Source organism: Ictalurus punctatus, chromosome 15, assembly GCF_001660625.3.
Source record: "Ictalurus punctatus breed USDA103 chromosome 15, Coco_2.0, whole genome shotgun sequence".
Taxonomy (NCBI): Eukaryota; Metazoa; Chordata; class Actinopteri; order Siluriformes; family Ictaluridae; genus Ictalurus; species Ictalurus punctatus.
This window is the reverse complement of record NC_030430.2, coordinates 7,907,501-7,933,808: the sequence shown is the minus strand read 5'-3', so window position 1 is coordinate 7,933,808 and position 26,308 is coordinate 7,907,501. Positions and strand designations below refer to the sequence as shown.

The 26,308-nt window shown below is 41.7% G+C and overlaps 2 protein-coding genes across 4 annotated transcripts in view; both read right to left on the bottom strand.

The window, feature by feature from the left end:
• Window positions 1-600: 600 nt before the first annotated feature.
• znhit6 (zinc finger HIT-type containing 6) lies at window positions 601-22,043 on the bottom strand. Its single transcript, XM_053686291.1, has 10 exons — window positions 21,834-22,043; window positions 20,448-20,513; window positions 19,867-19,973; window positions 19,523-19,611; window positions 19,334-19,437; window positions 9,069-9,134; window positions 8,768-8,848; window positions 7,049-7,129; window positions 2,216-2,340; window positions 601-1,462 (listed from the first exon to the last, which is right to left on the bottom strand). Exons 1-10 carry the CDS (start codon window positions 21,923-21,925, stop codon window positions 1,038-1,040), a joined length of 1,236 nt encoding a protein of 411 aa, XP_053542266.1. The 5' UTR covers window positions 21,926-22,043; the 3' UTR covers window positions 601-1,037.
• A 964-nt stretch (window positions 22,044-23,007) lies between these two features.
• Window positions 23,008-26,308, bottom strand: part of LOC108276222 (collagen alpha-1(XXIV) chain) — an 88,674-nt gene continuing 85,373 nt past the window's right edge. For all 3 annotated transcript variants that reach the window (XM_017487715.3, XM_047160217.2, XM_047160219.2), the window contains one exon: window positions 23,008-25,975. In XM_017487715.3, coding sequence (XP_017343204.1) covers window positions 25,826-25,975 — 150 coding nt within the window. In that variant the 3' untranslated portion in view covers window positions 23,008-25,825. The remainder of the gene's footprint in view (window positions 25,976-26,308) is intronic.

The window sequence follows — 26,308 nt, the reverse complement described above, 5'->3', positions numbered from 1 at the left end:
ATTACTTCTAGACCTCTCGATTAAACACACAGACCGACGGACGCACACAGCAACAGGTCACGCTTTCACACTGCAATAAAAGGGAAGCACAGCGGTGAGCCATGAGGTCATCGGCTCCCGTCCCAGCGGGAGGATGGAAAACGCACCATCGCGTTCAGGCATCAAAGAGCCGCTGATGGAGGGCGTCTGTCTGGAAAACTACAACTACAGTGAACACATGCCTACAGGTGTTAAGAACAAAGACTTACACACACCACAGCAGGGGCCCAGAGCAGTTCCAACACACACACACACACAAACATAACACACATACAAACACACACATACAAACACACACACGTATCAGCAGAAATGTCAGCAGGAGTAATGACGGCTTGTAAACTGTACACATACACACACTTCACTAGTGAGGAAGAACAACAGCGATACACACAGACAGTACTTTTCTTACTTACAAATAAAACAAGCAAAACAAAATGCCTGCCACACACACACACACCAGAGCTCCAGAGCTCAGGGACTTGAGACACACCCTTTTTTTTTTATATTAAAATCTCATATCACAGAAATGACAGAGTCTTCTGTACACATTTACTAAAAAAAAAAAAAAACTGCACTTTTTATTACTTATGTATAACTTTTATAGAACATGCTAAGAAAATACCGATCCTACCATAATGCAAGTGAGAACAGGAACTAACTTGGATGTTCATGGATGTTCCAAAACAGTCAAAATAACTATAAACAGATAAAAAAAACTATGATTCATCGTTCTTCTAATAAAACAAAAAATTGTAAGAATTGGAATAAAGAGGAATAAAACCCTTCAGGACGTGCGATTATTGATAAATAATCACCTGCGGAGCGGTAACGGTAACTCCGCCTACTCACCACCTTGTCGCTGATTATTTTACAATAAGCACCTGATCTTTGTCCTAAATAACGGCAATGAATTTGTGATTATCGAGTCCGCAGTAAGCGAAACATACAAAGCACGGATTTTTTCCCCCCGTCATTTCCATCGCGGTGTCATCCTTTCATATTCCACCATCAGGAGGAGGAAGAGGAGCAACATCTGCTTCCAGGGAATCACTCTTCTGTTTGGTGACATCATCATGGCAGGAAGAAAGACGCACTGCATTCTGGACAGCAGGACTTTCAAGGTCACCAAGATGACCTTCAACATCCTCATCGATATTATCGCTTGAAGGACGAGGAAGATGACACTCTGAGCCTGCTGTATTTTTGAGATCATCATCATCATCATCATCGTCATTTAGATGATGTGGAGGTTCGTTCAATGTTTTTTTTAGATTATTATCCTCCTCATCCTCGCTTTGGATCTCTCCCTCCTCCAGCTCCGATTCTGCCATTGTTTCCTTTTCTGTTCTTGCCGGGTGGCTCTCCGGAGCTCCCCGAGCTTCTGAAGAGGAAGACGGACGTGATGAGATGATGCCTTTGTCTGGAACAAACACAAATTACATTTGAGTTGGACAACGAGACCAGGAGCATATCTGGGTTTGTTTCTCAATGTACATATTTAAACCAATAAAAAACCAGAAGAAGAAGAACAAAAAACATCAAAGCCATGTACGGAGAACATGGAGCCAGTGATCAAGAAAGGAATGATGACGGAATTATGTAAATAACTATTTTAAAATATCACCCCCCCCCCCCACTAAAAACAACAACCACACAGCACGTTTGATTCGGAGTCGATTCGGAGTTGAATCACTTTCTCACCGAGATCACATCTTGAACCAGAGTGTTACTGCAGACATTTAGACACGTGTCTGGAAAACTCAATTGTGAACACGTGAGACTCGTCTTCATTACAACCTCACACTGCGTCCTCTTCCTCGCCCCCTCACACTCAGCGCTCTAAGAGAAAGGGCATGGTGCTGCGTTATCTCCCTGCACGGTGTATTGTCCTCGTTGAGTGAGCCTGGCTAATGGAGAAATTAACAGCTTAATATGGCCACTGAATTACGCAAGTCCTGTTTCCAGTCAGGAATAAGGCCTGGATTGTGTCAGCGCCTGACAAGAAGCGGGTGTTTGGACGAGGACACTTTTTAGCCCATCGGCGGTGCCAGGATCCGTCTCCCGAGAGCGTCGGGAGTGTGTTTAGTTGACATTTCGATGAGTAACGTGGGGATGAAAGACGGAACAAACGCCGGCTGAGAGCACATGAGCGCACGTGGGGTTCGAGCTTTACCTGGGATGCGAGTGCGGTATTCCTCACAATGTCCTTTTACAACCACGTGGAGCTCGGGGTACTCCACCACCGTTTTGAACGCCAGGTTCTCTCTGAGACTTTTCTTCAAGTCCAGCTCATGGTAGCTGCAAAAAGAAACCAACAGAGAACGGAGAAGAAAGTGAAGTCCAGGGTTTGACCAGAATCAATACAACAACTCAAACCAATCAATCGATTCATCGTCTCTTTCTTTTGCTTTAGAATTTGTCCAGTTTTGGTTCCCAAATCAGCTACTGAACTTTCCCACTCTTTATGACTCTAACTTACACCAGATCACTACTGAATTCTGATTGGTCAGAAGGCGATGATTAATTTTCTAGAACGGCAGCTCTGGCAGTAGTGCAGCTGCAAATCACACTTGAACCGTTTGTACATGTTGCTCTGGTGAAGCTGTTTTTTTGGAAGGAGTCTCCAGTGTCAGAACTTCTTCAGAACAGGAGTCGGTCGTTTTTTTTCTTTCTTTTTAACTTTGTGTGTGTGAGTGAAAGAGAGAGAGAGAGAGAGAGAGAGAGAGAGAGAGATTCTGGTGAGGGAATAAATTTACAGCGGCTCTAATGCAAGTCAGAACAGGAACTAATTTGTTCTGGGGTTAATATAAATAGATAAATAAAATACGGTGCGTCAATGTTTAATGAATAGAAAATGATCAAACCGCTGTGGTGTAAGACGAATAAAACACTCTGGGATGCTGTTATTGGAAAATAATCAACTTCAGAGTAGTAACAGTAACTGCGCTGGCCCAAAACACCCTGTCCTTGATTATTTTACTGCAACAGAACGTCCCCAGTGTTTTAGTCCTTACCTATTTTGTAATGAAAGCTGGTATTTTTGAAGAAAAAAGGTTAATGGTGATTGATGAATTTTTAAACTTAAGCTATGCCCTTGCTGACATTGTTATTTAATGAATTCTTTTTTTTTTAAAATGTAAATCACTGAAACGGTGCTGTAGTGCAAGCGGAAAAAAAAAAAGACTTTGGGCTGTGCTGTTATAGGAAAAATAAAATCAACAGATATGCCATTTTGGTGCCTTGAGAAGCCAGTCATTCATTTAAAAAAATAAATCATTCTCCAAAATAAATAAATAAACAAAAAAATAAACAAATAAATAGAGTTGAACTGGGAAAATTTAGTACTAGATAAAGAGAGAACATGGTTCTCTCCACGCAGATGAACAGCCCAGGGATGAGCTTCAGAGCACAGTCTATCGTCAGAAGAAGAAACTAACAAAAGCAAAAACAGGCCAACAAACACTATTTGTGGTAAGCTATTTGTTCCACTGCATCAAACTGAAATAGTTCATCTGCAATTATCTAAAAGCAATAATAATAAAATAAAATCTCCACTCCGTCTTCCTCTGAGCTGCGTACAAATGCCGGAGGAGTTGCTGTTGATAGTAAAGTATGAACTTAAAGCCAGATCCTCAATGGTTATTATTTATATGCCATTCAGCAACATGGCATAACTGCGTAACGGTTCGTGTCTCTTGAACCGGTGGTTCTGTAAACGGCTCCCAGTGCCCGGACCCGGACCCGGCGACGTGCCCATGGGCAGGGAGCGAATGGCTGTTCGGAGACTTCCCCACCGTTACAAGCTCCAGCATTCATAAGAACGTTCAAACTTCTGGAAAACAGCAGCGATAAAGTGATCGTTTAAAAGTGCTGCCAGGACACAGCTGGCATTCAGCGTGGGTGCGTCGGTGTGTTAGCGAGCCCGTGACCACAGCTATGTTCTCCCTGGGCCAGGGAACGCTGCCTGAACGCTGTGGTGCATCTGCGCTGGTGGAAAACGGGCGTTTAGCAGGATCTGTCTTTAGATAAAATAAAAATAAAAAATGTATTAAAAAAGTATAACAATATACATACATACATATATATACACATACATATATGTACACACACATGCATACATACATATATATATATACATATATATACACAAACACTTTTTTCCACCATCTCTGCTGTATTTCTCTCTCTCTGTGTATGTGTGTGTGTATGAGGAAGGCCAGCTGTACTTCAGCTCTGAGACTGAGAGCGCACAAACTTTCAGAGAAAAGAAAGAAAGAAAGAAAGAAATGGAAAGTCAACCACACAGTAAACAAACAAAGCCGTGTGTAGTGAGAGAACTTATGACCTCTATACGCTCTTCCATTAAGAGCATGCTACATGTCAGCTAAAAATCAGTGTGTGTGTGTGTGTGTGTGTATATATATATATAATATAATATAATATAATATATATATATATGTATGTGTGTGTGTGTGTGTGTGTGTGAGAACATGGCAGGATCTCTGTAGTTCTGGCCATTTACAGAGCAGATTCTGTTCAGGCTTGACCCGGCATGACCTAACGTAAAGCCGCGATTCAGATCCGTAACTTGCCGAGAGAGCGTTGAACAGGTTCAGGGTATCTGTGAGAAAGAGAACAGGAGGTGTGGTGCGGCGCAGCGCTATTCTCTCGAAATGATGTAGACAGCTGAGGACTCGCGTGCTGGTTTGACATGTTTCAGAGGAAAATAAAACTAAACACAGTACCACCAATGTTTATTTTTCACGGCTCTCTATTCAAACGCCGAGGACTGCTTCACGCCAAGCCGCTCCTGCTGACGAGCTAGCCGCTAACGTCATATTAACAAAGACGTAAGTTTTAAACCAAAAAAAAAAACAAACAAAAAAAGACGTTCGATTTGCAGTTTTTGTAGCCATAGATGTCCAAGTTTTTGTCTCATATACCACAGCAAGTTTTTAACTGAATAAAGAATGACACATTCTTAACATTTAACATTGTGGAAAAAAAGTGTGTTCATGTGATGGAGGAGTTACTGTTACCAACCTGAAGTTGATTATTTACCTATAACAGCATGTCCCCAAGCGTTCTATTCCTCGTTGTGCCGCTACTATAGAAACGATAACGTATCAGAACGGCGGTTCTTGAGCAGCACTCCTGTCAGAGCTGCCGTTATAGTAAACTAATCAACACCTTTTGACCAATCACCATCCAGAATTCAACAGCACCTGATATAAAGTTTATGTTCAGCTGCTTCAGTAAAACTGAGTGATGTATTTGTGGGCGGGTGACTGGGGGAACTGGGGAACCTGACCAGTTGGGAAAAGAAGCTGCTGCAGATCCGGTAAGACGTGTCGGACGGGTCACGGATGATCCTCGTGTGTTCATGTTGTTTATTGTTGATTACATACAAAAAATAAACGAGACTCTGTTTGCCAGCGTGCATCAGCCCACAAGTGTTGTGCCGAGTCATTCCCGTACGCCACTGAAACGCACGTCTTCGTCACAAAGCCACCAGCTGAACATCACGACCTCCTCCTCCTCTTCCTTATCATTCTTCCTGCCAGCTACATCAGCGTTCTTCATTCTTCCTCCCTGTCACTCCACTTACAAATCCCTCGCTCATTCCTCTCTCTGTACTCACTGCACCGAGTCTTAATTACTGACGTAGGCCTTGACGTGAGCTAACGATACTCTGGCACCGATCTGTTCGGGCAGCTGTCATAATCAAACTGCTGAAGTAATAAAGACCATGTCCTGAGGGGGATGCGTGCGCACGTGTGTGTGTGTCTGTGTACACTGTAAATCCTCTACCCCTGACAGCATTATTTTCAACAGCTCTCTCTTTCATTAGTGTCGTACTTAACGCTTAAACCCCTGACAGCAGCAGGATGAGCACTCTGGAACACGCCCCCTGCAGTCGCTGGCCTCCAAAAACGAAGAAACGTGCGAGGATTGGGGGGTGGGGTGGGGGGGGGCTGGGGATTGACGACAACACTGTACATGTGTTTGGAATGAGCACGAGCATGCGTTCCGCCAATTTCCTGTTATTACACTCGAGTTACTTTGAACCCCGTGGGCTGATGCTGAACCTACGGACCCATTATTGTGGGTCGAAGGGGTGGAGCCAATGTTGTCACCATGGTAACCAGCTGTCAGTCACTGCCCAAATGCAGCCAGCGCAAAAAAGAATTAAATAAACACAGAGTGCCATTCTGTGGAACAAGAGATGGCTAAAAATAACTCGGAATAAAACCAGGGCTTTGTTTTTCTCCTTCTAGACCGAACCAAAACATGGCCATGTGGATCCGAGCAGGTTCGGGATCTGATCCATGCCTACACTCGGCAGCTCCCGTTTAACACCAGAGTTAAAAATGGTACAAAATTTTACACAGACGTTCCAGGGTATTTATTTTGGCTAGGTCCACCTGGGACCTCTGGGAAAATTCTGTCTGGAATTCCTGGGTAAACCATCCCATTTGTGGAGTTTAGGTTTGTGATTGGCTGATCAAATTGAACTTCGTTATACGGTGCCAATTAATTTACCCCACATTAGCTAGGGCTGTCGGTGAACTCAAAATGCCTGGGACAAACTGGAGAGTATTTCCGACTGAACATCCCGTTATGCGCGTGTGTCGAGCTGCAATTTTCCATCTTACTAACATAAAAGAAAGACTCTTTATAGCGGCTGTAACATAAAAAGTACAATGTATCTATTGAACGAAGTTTCCTCACAGATTGCTGCGGTACGAGAGGAATAAAACACGCTTCTGGATGTATATTTATAGGAAAATGACCAACGTTTTTTCTGATAGCAGTAACCTCTTGTTTACTGTGTAAAAAAACCATTATTATATGCTAAGCTGTACGTTAAGATGAAAAAAACAAACGAAAAGACTGACTGACGATCGATGCTGTGACTGACTGCTCACGCTGATGTTCATCTTAACCGGTATCTCCATCTTTGCACTTTTCCAGATTATTCCATATGCCTGTAAGGTTTACTTACTTCAGAGAGTTTGGCAGCCTCTGCTCAGACTTCATAAACACGCTGAGCTGATCGAGGGGAGTGAGAACGTACGTCTTCAAGCTGCAAAAGAAATAAATAAATATGTAAATCGACTCGGCTGAAAACACGATCTAGGATCAGTGACTGCGTTTATTTATGAGCTGAAGCTGGAACAATGTAATTACATCCCATAACCCGCTCCAGGAACATGGTTTTCAGAACCATGTGCTTATGATGAATCAAATATGAGAGTTCAGGACAAGACCTGCATGAAGAATGGCGGTTAAAAATAACCAGCGTGCACTGAATAAAAAAAAAAAAGGAGGCTCGACTGTTCTCGTGCCAGAGCAAACAAAAACACAGCCGCGTGGTTTTAAGAGAACATTTTGACCAAAAAAACGAACGTTCCTCGGCCAAAATAGGTCTGGTGTTTCGGGATAGGAGCGACAAAACTAGTGTCCACCAAGAAGACGGGAAAACCTATAGACACCGGTTTAGCATCTGGTGGCGTTTGGTTAATCATTGTCTTCTTCCTTGGTACAAAGTTTGGTGTCAGGTCATGTCACGATCACACTCGGGAGTAGGAGGAAAAGGGAAACAGAAATGGTGAAATGGAGAGAGAGAGAGAGAGAGAAAAAAAAAAAAACAGAAACGAGAGAGAAAGGCTGTCTATGATAAATGATATGCATCACGATATCTGGGTTTGTTAACAAACTGCCAGCAAAGCAAACTGTGAAACTTTACTGTCTACAAAAAAAAGATAATCACATCATCATAAGTAGGAAAACATAGGGAGAAATAAAGACTCGGGTGTTAAGCGAGAACCCGAAGGCAGACGGATAAAGCGAGAGAGGTATGAACACACTTCCTCATCACTTCTCCTCTCCTCCATCAGCCCCAGCTTCACCCATCTGTCCTCAATCACATCCCTCGCTCCGGCCGCCCGAGACGCTCCGTCCCGAGCCCTTCCCTGATGAGTGGTTCTGGAGGAATCTCAAGGTACCAGAGAACCCCTGGTGGACAGGTGGAACAGCGCGAGGCTCCCGACAGGCTGAGACTGGGTAATCTCGTACGGGTATGGTACGTGCGCGGCGCTCTTGCGAATAGAAAGTTTGTGGTTTGGACTGGAAAATTCGAGCTGATGGCTTTTGCAGGAGCGCTAAACCCGTCTCCGAGCTATATTTGTCTCTTCATTAACCGCAGAGAGGGCTGAAGATTCACACAGACAGGAGCGATGACAGGAGGTGTGCGCTCGTTCCAAATCCTGTCAATCAGACACGTGGTTTTTTTAAAAACTGGAGTTATGAGGTTTAACCAAGGGAGGTTTATAGCTGTAGCTAAATTAGGGACATGGAGCGCCTCAGAAATGTTATTTGTGTACTAAAAAAACGAAGCTACGACTGTTTTAAGCTTCATAATTCAGCACGAACCACATCAGCAAGCATGACATTATATAAAGTCAACCATAAAACCTTCACGACATTAAAAATCCCACCGGAAAACCTGTGTCAGTGTCAGGCAAGTATTCATGCATCACAACATATAACAGCCAATCAGGTTCAAACATGCAAATGAGTTCTATGCAACAAAGTTTACCCTGTTTTGTAGGTTTTTCTGTTATCTAATAATTTTTCTTTAAATTGTTGATCCACATCAATATCTAATTTATCTTCAATTAAAATTTAACCACTTCTGCAGAGTCACTTCTGGGGATCTTACTTCTGCCGTTTGACCGGATCCGATTCAGTCGGGTGGACGTAGTCGCTCAGGATCTTCTCGAGAACTCGGTCTTCTGGAACTCTGCAAGGAAAACAAACCGCAAAGCCGTGACTGACTCTTGTAGTGAAGTATTTTGCAGATCAGCTAGAACCGCTTAAAACAAGACAAAAAAAGCGTAATGATCATCTACGGACGTTGTTCTTAAAAAATAAAACGAAACCTCTGGATCCGATTAGATTAGACCTCGTGAAAAGAGCAGACCGGAGGGTGACGGAGTGATCGAGAGAGAGTCATGTCGTACCTGGTGGAGTATTCCGCATCGCTCTGAGGGAAGATGAGCTTCAGGTGCCAGTACAGCTTCCTCTCTCTAGAGGACAAAAGGAGGAGTGACACGGAATCGTTTCATCGCTTTGTGATCGTTTAATGAGCATATAATGTAAGATGCCATATAATATCTTTAAAAAATAAAACTCACTGGTGAACCTGTAATGTTCATGAATAAACACTGGCACAACGCGTTTACGAATGAAACCTCCATGCTGAGACACATTAAATATACATATGTATTGATTATTTCTAGCTCAGTTACTATGCAGTTTAACAGGAGGAGAAAAAAAAACAAATAAAAAATTAAAAAATCCAACATCTTATACGTAAGTGATGATCAGGTTTTGCTGTTAGAGCCTAAAAGCAAAACCGAACCGCGAGATCTTCATTTCTCGCCGACGTTCCATTATTTTGGCGTCTTATTAACGAGAAACCCAGCGTAAATGTCGGTGAGTCAAAGTCCATGAACGCAGTAGAACAGCATTGTGGGTAATGTAGGAAGAATGTTGATGAAACTCGAGTTGTTGTTCTCCATACCAACGAGAGCCGTGTGTGTATTCGAGCGTAATTCCTCCTTCTTGAAATCATTGCTCACTTGCGGTACAGAGAACCGTTTTCAGACATTACCCATGCTAAGAAAGACAGGAACTGGAACAAGTACAAAGCGCTTAGTTTTAAAAAAAAAACATTGAAAAACCACGACTGCTCAGGAACAGTGAACCGGATTCCGTCCCAAGACCCTGCAGGGATCCGCTCTCTTATCGTCACAGATCAAAATACGCTGATATCATCCCACATCTGACTTCAATGGGATCGAAAGAATTTGGGGGGAAAATGAACGTGAAATTTCACTTCGAACTGCTTTGGTTGGCTATAAGAAGAACAAGGCAATCAGAGGAAAATAATCAACAGTAACTCTGTTTGGTGTTACACTCTGAAGTGATTTATTGTTTAGATAAGACCTGATGAAGAACCTGGAGACGAACACGGTAACTGAACACTGGGTGCAGAAGTTCAACGTTAAGTTCATTAAAAACCAGTCAGGGGTGAATGTTCCAACACCTGCCATTTTATCACCTTTGTGTTTAGACTTTAAAAACATGCACCAAATGAAGAAATATAAAAGTAGAAGGTCATGGAAACAGTTAGGAGAAATTTTTTAAAAAATGTTTTAGATCAAACACTGATTGGGCAGGGATTCCCCCTATGGATGTGTGAAGGTCTTCCAGCATTCCTCTGGGATTTATGAGTGTGTTCAGGCTTGGCTGTGACTCCAGGGTAAAGGTGTGCGAGTGTGTGTTGGAGCTAGCCTACTCGCGAAGGTGAAACAGCATTGTTCTGAGCCGGTGTCGAGTGGAAAGTATGCCCCCCCCCCTCCAATCGAATGGAAAAAGAGGTTTGGCAGAAAGACGCTGGCGGGCGTCGGAGGGCCAGGTGAGGACGCAGAACCACTCCATCGCTCAAGTATTTTCAGGGTTGAAATAAAAGGCTGAATGTTGGGTATGTTATGAGTGGAGACTTTATAAAATAACATCAAACCTTCCAGCTTCAAACAGGTGGCTGTTAAAGACTGGAGGGATTCAAACTGATTAGTCGAGCTACCTAATAAACCGGGAAAATCTATAAAAGGAGATTTTTCATAACTTGGGTTGTGAAAGCGCTTGTCCAAGCACAGACTTATCCCCGAAACAGGAAGCTGGCAAAACACGATAAAGATGACAGTAAAAGCAACTGTCTGACATGTGACTCAGAGCAACAAACATCAATATCGTAACTAGATTTTCCGTCCCACAACCGCAAACATGACACAATAACGAGTGACAGTGGGCGGGGACGAGTTCTCGCCTGCGCTAGCGTTGTCGAGCACAGGAGTTCTGACCGTTCTGGTTGTATTAGGGTATCGAGGGTTGCTTGAACGATGATTGACAAGACATTCAGCTCCTGTGATTAAAAAAAAAAAAAGAAAAGTTAAATGTAAATGTAGAGGTCCAGGGAAGTCAAGGTTTAAGCCTTAAATCTCTGTAGATACCACATAAAACTGATTTTGGATTGAAAGTGTAGATCCTCGGCCAAAAATGGCTTCATATAGCCATTCATAAATCAAGTTACGAGTACACGTTTTCACTACATTCACACTGAAACAGATCCCAAACCCTCGTGACTGATCCACACCCTACCAAAGATGCTAAAAACTTCCCCAAGCTAAGGACGTAAAGCACAGAGGTTTCATTCCCACCACTCCATTTTGGTAAAAGATGTTTCAAACACTTTGCTGTGTGGATAGTGAGGTTTAGTGACCGAGGCTGAGGAAAGATGGCAAGATGAAGAGTAAGGAGGGAAAAAACTCGAATGATAAAACAGCGCATCGGTAATGATCTCTGGCTAATTTCATTCCTCCGATAAATACACAAAATTCAAAACCTTCATCCAAAGCATCAAGGCCAAACCTTGAAAATAAATGTGTGTGTGGGTTTGTACGCGTGTCCAAGAAACGGGGACGTTATGATCCTGCTCAAGGACACGCTGACCGCAAAAGACACTTTACACAACCGCACAGTGATATTAGTGCAGGACGCAATGATCCCTAATCTCTTCCAAATCACACAAGAACACCAAGAAACAATCATTACACAATGCACAAACAGTGCCAGAGCGACGTTGGTTTTGGACCACCGGCTAGTTTTTACAACGGGTTACAGTATTAAAGTGTAGGACACTACAAGAACACTACACGTTCATCTTTGGAAGCGTCTCATTTGGGGACGTGGAAGCGAAGAGCTGAAGTTACAGTTCACGCCTTCGCAGATGTTGCCGAGAAGAACGCAAGCGACGCTGTATTCCTATCCGTCCACACTTAGGGGAAAAAACTGAGAAAAGAGATGCCCTTGTATTGCCTTCGAATCAGGGCGGAGTTTGGGTTAGTACCACCATAAATTCTTCCACCTTCTCAACGCGACTGAACAGTGACATTATTTAAATGTGTCTGTGGCGGTATGCTGGATTAGCAATACACCGAAAGCAGGAAGTTGGAATCAGATGTTGTGGCATTCAAGCTATGAAGAGGCAACAAACATGGCCACCTCCTTGAACGCTCGCCTTGATTTAGCAACGAGGTAGCCAGCTAACATTAATGACTATAAGCGATGACTTCAGTGAACTGTACAGGAAGGACAATTTTACAGATTTAATCAACTACTGGGTCTGTTTATTGATCTAAAACAAATACGGCTATAATAAGTAAAAAGCGCAACGCTTTATGGTTCTGCATTGATATCATCGTCATATATCACATCATACACTTTTGAGTCGAGGGAAAGGTTGGTTTGGGAGTTTTTTTTCTCTCCCTAGTCAAAAAAACTGGAAATATTGAGTTGCGAGTTTTGGACAGCATAAATATCAGGACAAGAATGTGCTTTGAGTCCATGTCTGGACATTTTTTGCAGAGACAGACTAAAAAGCTCTGCGAGTTCCTCTGCACGTCCCAGTGGAGTGAGAATAAAGAGCAGCTAGATGATTTAAAGCTGATGACATGACGGCTGAGCCCGAGTCGTCCGTCTTTCCGTTATGTAATTATGTCATTTTCCTGCCGAGCTTGCCGACGATCACGCAGCAGCTCCGTCTGGCCTTCTGAATGACGAGCGGTTACACCACAGAGTCGAAATGATTTAGCAAAACAGACAGAGAGAAATGTAATGTAATGTAATAAATAATGACTGGGCTTACAAACCCCAAGACGAGACATCACTCCTACTTTACCCTAACAATTCTTAAACATATTTACTATCTCTCTCTCTCTCTCTCTCTCTCTCTCTCTCTCTCTCTATATATATATATATATATATATATATATATATATATATATATATATATATATATATATATATATATATATATATATATATATATATATATACACACATACATACATACATACATACACACACGCACACGCACAAAGCTGTTGCCACTAAACTGGAATAGAGGGTGTCTGAACACTGTAGAATTAAAATTTCCCTTCACTGGAACTAAGAGACTCAAACACTGTTCCAACATGATGATGACCCTGTGCACAAAGCGAGCTCCATGAAGACATGCTTGGAAGAAGGTAGAAGAACTCGAGTGTCCTGCACAGAGCCCTGACCTCAACCACACTGAACATCACTTTGGGATGAACTGGAGCCACCTCACATCATCATCATCATCATCACCTGATTTCAACCTCACTAATGCTCTCGTAGCTGAATGAACACAAATCCCCATGGCTACACCCCAAAATCTAGTGGAAAGCCTTCCCAGAAGAGAGACTGGAGTACATTATATCAGAAAAGCAGGAATAAATCTGGAACGAGACGTTCAACAATGACATATGGGAGTGATGGTCAGGTGTCCAAAAACTTCTGGCCATACAGTGTACCTATTTATTTACTTATTATTTAGCCCTACTGAACCATAGTAACTATATCCAGGTATGGGCATCTCCAACAAGCTTTACAATATTCCCTAGAGTTTAAAGGAGAGAAGGAATTTTCGCCCACCTGTTAAACCTATGAGGGATAATGTCCAGATTAAAACAATAACGAAGACCATATTTTTAGTTAAGCTGCAAAATATCTAACTAGCTTCCTAGCAGGCCTGGCGCTGACAGTATTAATGCACTGATCCTATAAGTTGTGCTAGGATTAGCTAGTTCACACAAGCTGACCGTACCAGGATCTGCAGTTTAACCATAGAATTGACCATTTTTGACCCGTTGAAATGACAAATATTTGAGGGAGACACCTCAAACTGTTTTCTGTTCTTCTGCTTTCTCGGATAAATACGGCACTCAGACCAAATGCAAATACAACTCAACAGAGGAAATGGCAACTCAATGAAAGGGAAAGGACGCAATACCCAACCCATTTGCTTGCGTTAGCAGATATTTTCCAATTTTTATCTAGGTGGACGTTGACGTGCGAGTCGACATGACACAAGTGGGCGGGACACCTGTTGCTTTGTGAAGAAAAGGACCGTTTTTTGTGGGAATAATACAATTTTGTGTCCCTGTGTGCTAGGGTTCTCTTATTGGCCTATGATGGGACCTCTGCTGCACGCTCGTAAACATGTATTACTTTCCTCTCTGTACTAGCTAATCTTTACCTGGACTGTATACACAAAAACCCACAGAGACTGCAGGGAAATGCAAGAGATGCAACGCTACACTACAGAATATAACATGATAACATTAAATCCTGCAGAAAGCAAAGGATTCTTCAAAAGCCACTAAACAAAACAATAAACATGAACAAAGGAGTCACGGAGGAAAAGGGCCATAATAGAGCGAGAGAGTAAAAGAATGAGAGATTATGTGTAGAAGCATCTGCAGCCACTGTGCAGCTCACATCTGCTTTTTATATAATGTACTCAGTACATTGTGAAACTGCTTCCTGCCTGCTGCGAGCCACCCAACACCTCTATATGTCTCTCTCTCCCTGTCTGGTGCACACCAAATCCTGATCCTGGCTACATTCCACCGAAGAAAAGATCATTTAGCACTCGGCATGAAGAGGATTTTCACCTAAGAACATTAGACGTGATGGCTGTTAGCACGCTGCGGATCTGGGAGAAGTGGTTCTGCAGTCCACATGCCAGAGCTATTTTGGGACAACGCTTAGGAAAATGATGAAGCTTCTTGGAATTTTTTTGGGAAGCCTTCGTTTGTTTTATCCAATAGCACATGTCCCTGTGCATGTGCGGTTATGGCTGCCCTTTTTAAAAAAAATGACTCATTTTTGGCTTCTGAAAAGTCCAAGCAATGATTTGGCCACACGGCGAGGCTTCATGCCACATGACAGTACTGTGTTCCTGACGGCAAGCTGCAATAGCTCGGCCTATAAAACAAAACCGCGATTGGTTTCTACTAGTGTTCAACGTAAAGAACAGTGTGTGTGGGGGGTGGGGGGGGGGGGAGTCAAAAGCAGTCAAAGCAAAGGTTGAGAGTGTAATCATGTTAACCCATTTCTGCCTGGCCAGCAACTTCTGGCTGTATTCCTCTGAAAAGTCTAAGCCATGATCTAGTTTCCACCATTCTTATCACATGTGATGATAGTGCATTTCCCTGAAGTTAAGAGAACGGAGCCGTTCCACCAGAAATTGAGAGGATGATCATACATAAGTTGTGCTAGTAGAGGACAATTACAGAGACTAGTAAAGGACAGCTTTACCAATTCAAAGGACAGTGGTTCAACCATCAAGAATGCAGTTGCACCAAAAGTTGAGGGAACGGATGCATCAATGTTGAGAGAAACGTCATACCGGAAGAGAAAGAGACCGTTTGGCAATGTTGTACCAAAATTTAAGAGCACAGTCATACCAAAAATCGAGAGGACAGCCAGAACCAGGTCAAGAAGATGACCATATCCAATTCAAGTTGAAGGATGGAGCCAATTCGAGATGAAAAGCTAAGACGAGAGCTGTAACAAACTCGAGAGGACAGTCTTACCAGAAGCTGAGAGCACAGCTGCACCAAAATCTACAGTACAGTCATGCGAAAAGTTGAGAGGACGGATGCATCAACGTCGAGAGATAAGTCATACCGGAAGTCGAGGAGACCGTTTGGCAATGTTGTACCAAAATTTAAGAGCACAGTCATACCAAAATGTGAGAGGACAGCCAGATCCAAGTAAAGGATGGCCAGGATGACCAGATACAATTCAAGAGGACAAGGTAAGATGACAGCTGAATCGAAGTCGAGAGGACAGTCTGGCTAGAAGTTGAGAGCACAGTTGGAACAAAATCTACAGTATAGTCATACCAAAAGTTAAGAGCCAAGTTGCCACAAGTCGAGAGCACACCAAACTCCAAGAGCACTGTGGAACAGTCACACCAGAGTCGAGAGGACAGAAGTAGCCAAACGGTCATACCAAAGTCAAGAGGAAGATCATACCAGAATCAGGACAACTGTGTAAAAGGATGAGAAAACAGTCATGCCAGAATCGAAAGCAGAGTCACACCAACACTCAAGAGGACAGTCATAGCAATGTCAAGACCACTGTTAAGACTACAGGAGAGTCATAGTAATGTCAAGACCGCTGTCGTACCAAAGACAAGAGGACAGTCAGGTCAGAGTCAAGAGTCTGGTCATACCAAGAGTAGAGAGGATGATCGTACAAAAGTCAAGACAACAGCGAAGAGGACCAAAGTCAGTTGCACCAAAGCCGAGAAGAAATCTAGTCAAAAAGTCGAGAGAGGACAGTCATATAAAAGCTGAAAACACAACAACAGGCCCAATTTGAACAGTTGAGGGCAGTTGTGCCAAAGTTGCGAGCTCAGCCCCAGACTGTTGGCCATATTCTTATTAAAACCATCGTCACCATTCCTGTCGTGCGACACGGCCGAATTCCCGCCGGCTAACCGTAACAATTCCGGCTAACGCTAGGTCACGATGCTTGAATTGGATAATGCGTTAACTGTCCTGTGCTGGGATTGGAATCTGATGAAACAGCTTCAACACTTTCCAGACATCTTTAAACACTCATCATCATCTCTGACAGCTGGTTCGCTATTCAACGTTTCAAATTCAAACCAGCTGCTATAAGGCTTTCTATAAAAGGACAGACTGGGGGACAAATATGTCATCAGAACCCCACCGGTCTGCTCCGTGTAATCGTCCGATCAACGTTCCCGGCATAAACGGAACATTTATGGCTAACCCACTATGTGAGAAAGAGTTATTAGGCTCAAAAAGTTCAGACTCTAGTGTGTGTGTGTGTGTGTGTGTTTGTGTGTGTGACATCACTGGTGTGTCTCCAGCTGTGCGTCACTCCCCGCCGAGCATCTGCGGGTCCGTCTGCATTTCACAACAACTTTATGTAACACACACACGCTAACAAACACACTCACAGGCACACGCACAACACTGACGGGACTCGCACTTTCAGGCATGAATACAGTCTTTATGTTTTCTCCTTTGCTGCACTTGTTTGATGAGGTGTGGAGTGTTTTCCGTTTCTATGGCCACACTGAAGGAAGAACTTCCAGTCAGAGTCACACGGAATCCAGAGCCTTGTAGAACCCTCACGCTGAAATCCCCGTTCCACAGCTCAAAACGCCAAAAACCGATACCATAACACTGCACGACTTAGCGATGTTCGGGAATTCTGAAATTCCAGTTTGATTTTCCAATGTTGGACAATTCGATAACGTCCTGGAATTCCCTCAACGCTGCTGGAATTCGTGTTCTAACGTTGAACATCTTGCAGAATTCGATTCTACTTTCCGGAAATACGATTTTGGGGAATTCCAGAATTTTATCTTCTACCATTATGTACCTCGATAAGAGTTTTTATTATATCCCAACAATCCAGCACTAAACTATTCTATAACTTAGCGTTCTACCTCTACATCCTTTAAAACGATCCACATTCTACAACTCGACGTGCCAGAATTTGGACGTCCTACCATCCTAACATGGGCGTTTGACAAAAAGCTGTCATTTCTGTAAGACCTTACAGCACCGTGTCGTGCTGAAGGCATCAGCAGCATGTTTACCGCTCTTCCCGAAAGCGTAGAACCTTGTGTGAAGTTCTGCTGCTCTGAGAACTTGGGATATTGCGAGCTCCGGGTGTAGACTCTGTTAGCGCAAGGCCTCAGAAAGCAGGCAGCTGAGGTGGTTCCTCCATCTGTGGAGAAGCTGGCGTGTGAGATCCAGAAGCCCAGAATTCTTCTATCTTCTAAACAAGAGTGCCACCAAGTGATCCAAGCATGAATCTCGTCTTAACCTTTCTTTCTCACTCCATCTTATGATGATGTTCTCTCTGAACTGTTCTCTCTCATGGTACCCAACGAATAACGTGAAGAAAAACCAACCCAACACGTTTCTCTTAGTCTCCGAGATGATGAAGTTTTAGAGTAAAGTGAAGCACCGTTACATGCAGTTATTCCGGGAAACGTTGCTCATCACCCAGGACCTGTTTCGCTCATTTCAGGTCACTGCTGTAAAATCTTCCTCGCCAAGTCAAACATTTACAAGAACAAATCCTTCATCCTGGGTGCGATGAACCTCCTGAATAAACAGACTGCACCTCAACTGACTCATTTCTACATCTGTTTTATTCCAGTCTGTCTGGTCGTTCCGTCATATATCCGTATATCCATATAAAATAGAAATATTGCTCGGAGAACAACCTGTCCTCCATCACAAACGTCTCCTCACTCTGCGGTTTCTCCGTAACACGACAAGCTGTGACGTTTATTTTTATTTTGGTCATATTAACTCGAAGAGAGAGAATAAAGAGAGGGCTGGTGAGGGAACGACCGTTTATAGCCGCCGTAAGGTAGGTGAGAACAGGAACTAGATTCATAGACGTCCCACGACGGTAAACCGATCAAAAGTATGACGTGTCGTTCTTTAATAAACCTTACAAATGTAATTGTGTGTAATTGTAAATCACAGTGGTATAAGAGGAATAAAACACCTCACGATGTTGAGATGAATAATAATAATAATAAAAAACTCCTTAGTTTTTCTTTCTTTCCATTCTTCCTTCTTTTCTCCTTTCATTCATTCATTCTTTTTTGTCTTTTCCTTCTTGCCTTCTCTCTTTATTTTTTCTTTCTTCAGTCCCCCTTTTGCGATTTTGCCAAATCAAGCGAACTCCGCAATATTCATGGGAGCGCGCAATTTTTTTAAATTACCGCAGATCTTCCACAGATTCGGGTCGAGACACTTGATGTGATGTCGTCAAGCCGCCTTCGAATCATGTCCGTCAAACACGAGTACAGTGAAAATTTCTCGTTTACCAACAAACATGACTGCGAAAGGCAATTCCGTACAACTGCGAGTTCGCCAATTCGGGTAGTTTTCCTCAAAAATATAAAAATACATTTTTTTGCAAGATTCATCGCAAAATTTTTTAAAAGCCGCAGCAAAATCCAAAACCCCCTCAAAAATCCTGTACGATTCTTTCTTTCATACGTTTCTTTTTCTTTTCATTCTTGTCTTCTTTCTTTTTTTCTTCTCACCCTGTTGGTGTTTTTCTTTTCCACTAACAGCCTATAACACGCTGCCATGGAGATATTTACGAAACATGATGTTTACACGGATGGGGACTTGTTCCTAACACCGAGAATTAAAAGTGATGTTTTTAAAAAGATCTGCCCAGGTGTGGGCGGGGCCTCAGGTCTCACCACTTTAAGGTGAAAACCTTTGGGCAGATTTAGAGAAAATAAACATCGTTAGTGATTTTGTGGGAGTCTTACATTTTGTTGTACATGGACGTGTTCTCTCTGCCACGGCTGAAGGACTTCGGCAGGATCTTCAGATTTACCTTCGCTGCCCTCGCGTTCCTCAACAGCAGCATCACCTGAACAACGGGGGGCAGAGAATCTCTAAATACTACACTAACCAAAACACACACGCACACAGATGGAGGGACAGCATGCTCTTACACGGAAGCTGTGGCGTGAGCGAGTGCGTAGCAGTGCGTCTCTGTTGGGTCTCTCAGCGACGCGTCCCGTCTCCTCCAGAAACCTGTAGTCTACACAGAACACAGCGTACCATTATTCTTCCGCCAGGTTACGCAATACACACTGTGTTTTAATTTAACTGTGAGCTAATGCTAGCTCACACAGGCTGTTAGATTTTTACTCTAGTGCTAGTCTGAGGTTAGCTTGTTAACATTAGCTCTTCCATTTTTACTATAACAACAATACTGTAATGTTTTATAAACATTATATAGCTACAGCATGTCTGATCTGTGATTGAAGCAGAGTGTGAAGGTGTGAGCAGTCACCGTTGAGCAGGTGGAGGTCGCTGAAGTGAGACAGAGGGACAAAGGTGGTGCGATCCCGAACGCCACTGCACCCTGAGCGGAACTTGTGCTGCTTCACACAGGGCAGACTACGGCAAGCACACGGGGACATTTCACTACATTACAGTTAGCAGTTAACCTTCACCTGTTCCTGTGCTTTTCATGTTTGTTTCTGTTTATCTTTCATAACTATCAGATGACCAACCATACATTTTATTTGCAAATTAAAACATCTAATAAACAGAAAATGAGAAAAATTACTCCAATTCGAAACCAAGCTTGCAAATTGGAATTAAAAAATTTTTTTTTTAAATGTTTGAAAAAAAAGATAGCATCTCTGAATATCTCTGAAAGGTGTACTGAGAAAGACTTGATCCCCATATCGGTATTACAAGAAGTTATTATTACAATTGCAAAAAATAAAAAAATAATATTATATATATATATATATATATATATATATATATATATATATATATATATATATATATATATATATATAAAAATACATTATCATCATTATTATTTTTTCTGTGTGTCTGGATTTTTCCGGGTTCTCTGACCTGCAGGAGCACTTCAGGCAGTTGGGACAGCGGTACTTGGCCTCCTCGGCTTCGCACACATCACAGCTGTGGAGTAAAAAAAACACAACATGTTGCAGGATATCAGCGAGAGAAACAGAACAGAACGACCCGAGTTTAGCGGAAAAAAAAAAAACGTATACAGTGCCTGGCGTAAGTGTTGATCTTTTCCACGTTTTGTATTGGAACTGAAATTAGGATTGTGTCATGAATATACACAAACATCCCATAATAATTTTTTTTTTGGGGGGGGGGGGGGGGGGGCCTGTACGGTTATTTGCAAATAAAAAATCCAAAAGTATTCACGCCCACCTCTGTAAAACGTCTAAATTAGTTCTGGTTGCAGTCATTAGTCAAATGATTTGAATTAAAGTGTCACATGATCTCAGAATCAATCAATACACCTGTTCCAGGAAGAACCCAGAGCGTGTTAAAAGAACACACCTAAACAAACGGCATCATCGTGACTAGAGGGGATTAGGCAGAGAAGCAACCGAGAACGTACAAACACGATGCCGCCGCCGCCACCGTGCTTCCCTGAACTGGGAGGAGGAGGAGAAGGAGGAGTATGTGTAAAAATGGCAAGTGATGAAGCTACTTTAATACTTCCCAACTTTTAATTACTCCAGTTCTCCCTGCTCCTTATTTATTATGGAAGTGCACTATTACTATTACTGTTATTATTACTACCACTATTACTACTAGGGGCCTTAAGTACACATTAAATGTTTAAAGCATATTTAGTTAATGACATAAGAAAATAGTTATATAATAATAAACAAGTTGATATATTACAAATGAAATGTATATCTATTTTGTGGTGAATTTTTTTTTTTAGATTTTGTTATTAAGGGTGTAAAATCCACTAAAGAGTGTAAACCTCATGTAGTGCTCTAGAAAGGATGTAAACACCATATGAAGATACTTATATATAACTAAAAATTTATAATTAATTAATATTTGTATACCAGAAAATACGTATATAATAATAAACAAGATACACTACAAAGAAATACATTTGGGATTCATGTGTTGTCATTCCTCCATTAGCATTGCTATTAATCCCATGTCCTGCTCAGGGATTGGCTAGTACATCGCACAAACACGTCACTGATTGGACAGTGTAGAGGTCAGTCATGTCACCGTGGCAACCAGAGAACAGTTGCGCATCCATAAAATGTTTATAAACACACACAATAATTCTATCACGTTGTTTTTTGGTCACAGAATTTTATATATAAATTAAAGAACTCTAACTGCACATTATTTATTTCGTAGGTCACATATTGTTTATCACACATTAAAAGAGCAAGAGGGTTTCCGGAACACACGGGATTAAAAACGCACGCGGCTGTGAAACACTTTTACCTTGTCAACGATATTTTCCGCTTCAGTCCTCTCCGCTCCTCTTCTGACAAGTCCATGTCAAGTTTGTTCTGTAAAAACGCCGCGTCCCACATTATTGTTGTTTATTTTTAAATCAATAAAACTCCGATAGTGAACTTTCTCACTGCAAACCTCTCCAGAAGTGCGTTCACTCACTTCCGAATCACGTGCACCAGCCGCTGCCGTATTTCTGTTCGCAGCGACAGTTTGCGACACTTGCCGTGCTGTAGCAAAGCAAATATGAAGTCCAGATCAAATTTACACTCATTTACCCGTGTTCATAGAAACACGTCGTTTTTATCATATGATTTCATTATATTTTATCTTTTTAATATTTGTTTGTCTTTGGTCTCGTCTGAGAAACCTGTACAGCCTTAATTTCACACAATTAGGTGAAATATTTACAGTATATTGAGTTAATGACACAATAAACTGGATGATATATTACAAATGTAATGTATATTTATCTTTTATATATATATATATATATATATATATATATATATATATATATATATATATATATATATATATATATTGTTATTAAATATCTGCTTGCAACAAAGAATTTGAAGATTTTCCCCCCTTATCGTGTGCATATAGGGTTATCATGTAGGCTACTTTATTTTAGTTTAGGCTTAATATGTTGTACTATAATAATGTTTATTTAACACATTTGGAAGGAGTCTCCAGTGTAAGAGCTTTGTAACAGCCAGAGGTAAATCTGTAACTTTAAGTTTTCCAACATTTTACGCTTTGCAGTTTACCAGAGAGAGAGCAAGAGAGAGAGAGAGAGAGAAAGAGAAAGCGAGCATTTTGCTGCTGTCAACCAACCAAATGAAGACATATAAATGTTGTTGTTGTTTTTTTTAAATGTTTTTTTTTTTTTTTAAGTGACTTATTCCAAGCCTCGTCTTATTTCCATAGACCTCCTGGTGTGATACCTTCATATTTTTAATACCAATTTTTTTGGTAGTCAATTATTTATTTTCAGGTCATATACCCCACTAACAGCCTGGCTAGCTTATTTAATATCAAGCGAATGCACATTGACCAGCTTCAGGGAACTGTTTCAGTGATTTTTTTTTCTTCTTCTTGGAGGCTTGCTATCGATCAGTTAGCATGGACAGCTGCATAACCACGAAACAGAAATACCTTGGGAATAAAACCAGTTTATTTGATATCAAACATATCTAATATTTACATTTTGTTGTTCTACAGGTTGAATGTTGGAGTTGATGTGTGCTAATATAAGTTAAACATGTGTGATGTATGTGAATCTGGCCTGTTTTAGCTGCCAGAATGTGACAGTACATCGCCAAACAATGAGCCACTTTGTGTGTGTGTGTGTGTGTGTGTGTGTTTATGTGTGTGTATATACATATACAAATACAAACTTTATATAAATAATCATTAGGACTAAATGCTTAATTTGTCAGAGATCTGGCTAAGATATTATCATTTACTGGAGTACAGCAATTTTACGAAGAAAAAAGAGAACATAAATAAACCAACATTATATTGTCAAAATATACACAGGCAAAAAAAGTGACTGATTAACTAGCTGTGTCGAGCGCAGCACCATAGAGAAGGTGTCGAACCCTTACAGAGAAGTCCCATGCCCTTCATATAAGCAGGTTATATCTCACACTCACACACACACACACACACACACACACACACACACACACACACACACACACACACACATACATACACGTGTACTTGTACTGTACAATATGTACAGTATATTTAATTACACTGAAACTCTTTGCTTCATGAAATGCAGGATGACTTTTCTGTAAGGGTGACCTTCTTTTGTTGAAAAATAAAAAACGTGAATAAAGCCTATAAAACAGATCACGTCAACATCAAACGTATTCATATAAATTATATTATAATGCAATGACAGTATTTCAAACAAAGTACTCTTTAAGGGTCTTGACGCAGCCGGTACGTACAACAAACACCAAGGCATCGTGAGCGGCCATCTTGGAAGGAGATGCGGGAAGGAGGTAGGTGCCGTCTGTCTAACTTGGCTTCGGTTCAGTTTGTACACGCAACAAAAAACAATTCTTGATCTCTCACGTTCCATCCACAAGCTATTGCACTCATGGCACAGGGTAAGTGCGTCGTTTCCTCGCCGATCCTGCTCTTTTAGTCCCAATGCACTCCTGATTCAACTCATCTGATCATCAACAAACCCTTCACTGGGCTACAACAAGTGTTAGCATGTGATTTAACCTGTTAATGTAAAGTGTGTTTCTTAATGCTAGTATATTTAGAAAAGTATCTCAAATGGGGAGAGTTTATTATATATTATAGGAGAGTTTATACGTTCGTTCAGAAAGCAAATGACAAATATAAGTCGCATAGGGCCTCCGAGCCATTAGAGGGCCCTGTCTGAATAAAGGGGTTTTAAATAAAAGATACGTAGGATGTCACTTAGATCCCCCAAAGATTCAGAAACAGCCTGATCACAATAGTCTTAACTTTCAGTACTGTAGCTAGCTAATTAGCTAGCTAATAACCTGCTTGCTAATCACATAGAAAATATTGATATTCCGAATCAGTTTATCTTGTTTCCATGGTCACAGTGTGTTTACAGTACGTTGTCCAAATAAAAAACGTAATGCCTTCATACTGAATTTCTAGCCCGGGTCATTAGCAAGCTTTTGCTTATTTCTCGGTCGTATAATTCTGTTGCCTAGCAACAGACTTCTTATGACTTTTAAATCCTATATATTGAGTCCTAGTCTGCACGAACGTAGTCCTAGAATGTTGTCCTGCTAAAAATTTACGAACACAGTCCAATTCCAAGATGGCTGAACTTATTGCGACGCTGTTTTTTTATTGATAGATATTATTCTCAAGTTTGAGTGCTTTGTTTAATAAGTATGTAAGTGAAGATTTATATTTATATTTTCAAAATGAAGAGAACCTGCAATGAAACGGCACTTTTAATCTGAAGTGAATTATGGGATTGTCTTCACCTTCCTTAATACGAAACTTGTCCAAATTTTTTATGGCCGAACAAAATGATATTTAGAAGGGTTCATGCTAAATAGTCAGGGCTGTACAATAGCAGCTAAACCGCTACTCAGGATTATTTTGCTCAGTTTGGGAATCGCAGTTATTTATAACTCTTTAGGGACAGTTTTACTGCACTTGGCAAACACGTCTCCCCCGATCAGCTACACAAGGTAAGGAGGAATTGGTCATTGAAAGCTAATATCTAACATTAGCTAGTTAGCTAACTTTAGCTACCTTTAGTTAAACTCGCCCATATCACTGTTGATCATGCTTAATTTGTTGCCAAAAAATCTTACAGTATTTATGACGTAAATACAATGAAATGTGCCTCTGTAATAACAATATTGTACGTGTTACATAACATTGTGTTTTGGACAACTGATTATCAGCACCTGATCCTGAATCAATGTCTCAGAAGTTCTTCACAGGGAAACAATGGGGTTTTTTTTGTTTTTGTTTGGGGTTTTTTTTTGTTTTTTTTTGCTTAAACTGGACCTGATCGTGTTTGTACACTTGATACAGATCGTTCATACCACAACTGAGCATTTTTGTTTTGAATTCTCTACTTATTTATTAGATTCTGGATTGGATTATTTCTTCAAAACCTCCAAAGATCAGCACATTTGAGTAGCTCACTTTTAAACAAAAACAGCTCTGAAAACCCAGTCTGTGGACCTGGTTAACTCCAGCACCATATTCGACAGACAAAACAAACAAACAGACAAAAAAAAACCCCACACTTGACGGGAGCGGGCTGCGTTGTTCCAACTAGCATTCTTCTTTAGTTTAAACAGGGCGTGTTCCCTGTACAGGTCAGGCATTAGGACCTGTGGGAAGCTACGGCGGCATGGCGGCAGCACAGCGCTCTTTAGCTTTGCAGGCAGCTATCTTGAAACAAGAGTCCTTCAGTTGTTTCACAGGTGAGAGGAGGAGGAAGTGGCTCACAGGAAGCAGACATGTCCGACCTCCAGGTGGCGCTGCTCAGGCCCTGTGCTCCGGGGCGGGAAACCCTGCACGTCCACCACAGGGAGCAGCGTCGGGTCCTGAGTGTGCAGCAGGAACCGAGAGTGGTGCCATTGGCCGTCACGTACCTGCACACGGTCACACCAAACACAAGATCAGAACCGGCGTCTCTCTCTCTCTTTCTGTCTCTCTCTCTCTCATTCTGTGTTTCTCTCTGTCTCTCTCTCTTTCTGTCTCTCTCTCTCTTTCTGTCTCTCTCTCTCTGTTTCTCTTTCTGTTTCTCTCATGTATCTCCATCTCATTCTGTGTATGTCTCTCTCTCATTCTGTGTCTCTCTCGTTATGTATCTCTCTCTCATTCTGTCTCTGTGTCTCTCTCTTTCTCTCTCTCTCGTTCTGTCTGTCTGTCGCTCTCTGTATCTGCATTTCTCTCTCTCACTCTCGATATTTCTCACTCTGTCA

Coding starts and splice junctions, on each gene's coding strand:
- znhit6 (XM_053686291.1), bottom strand. CDS start 21,925: ATGTGGGACGCGGCGTTTTTACAGAACAAACTTGACATGGACTTGTCA. Junction 7,130..8,767: donor GATCCGGTCAAACGGCAGAA/GTAAGATCCCCA, acceptor TTTCTTTTGCAG/CTTGAAGACGTACGTTCTCA. Junction 1,463..2,215: donor ATACCGCACTCGCATCCCAG/GTAAAGCTCGAA, acceptor TGTTTGTTCCAG/ACAAAGGCATCATCTCATCA.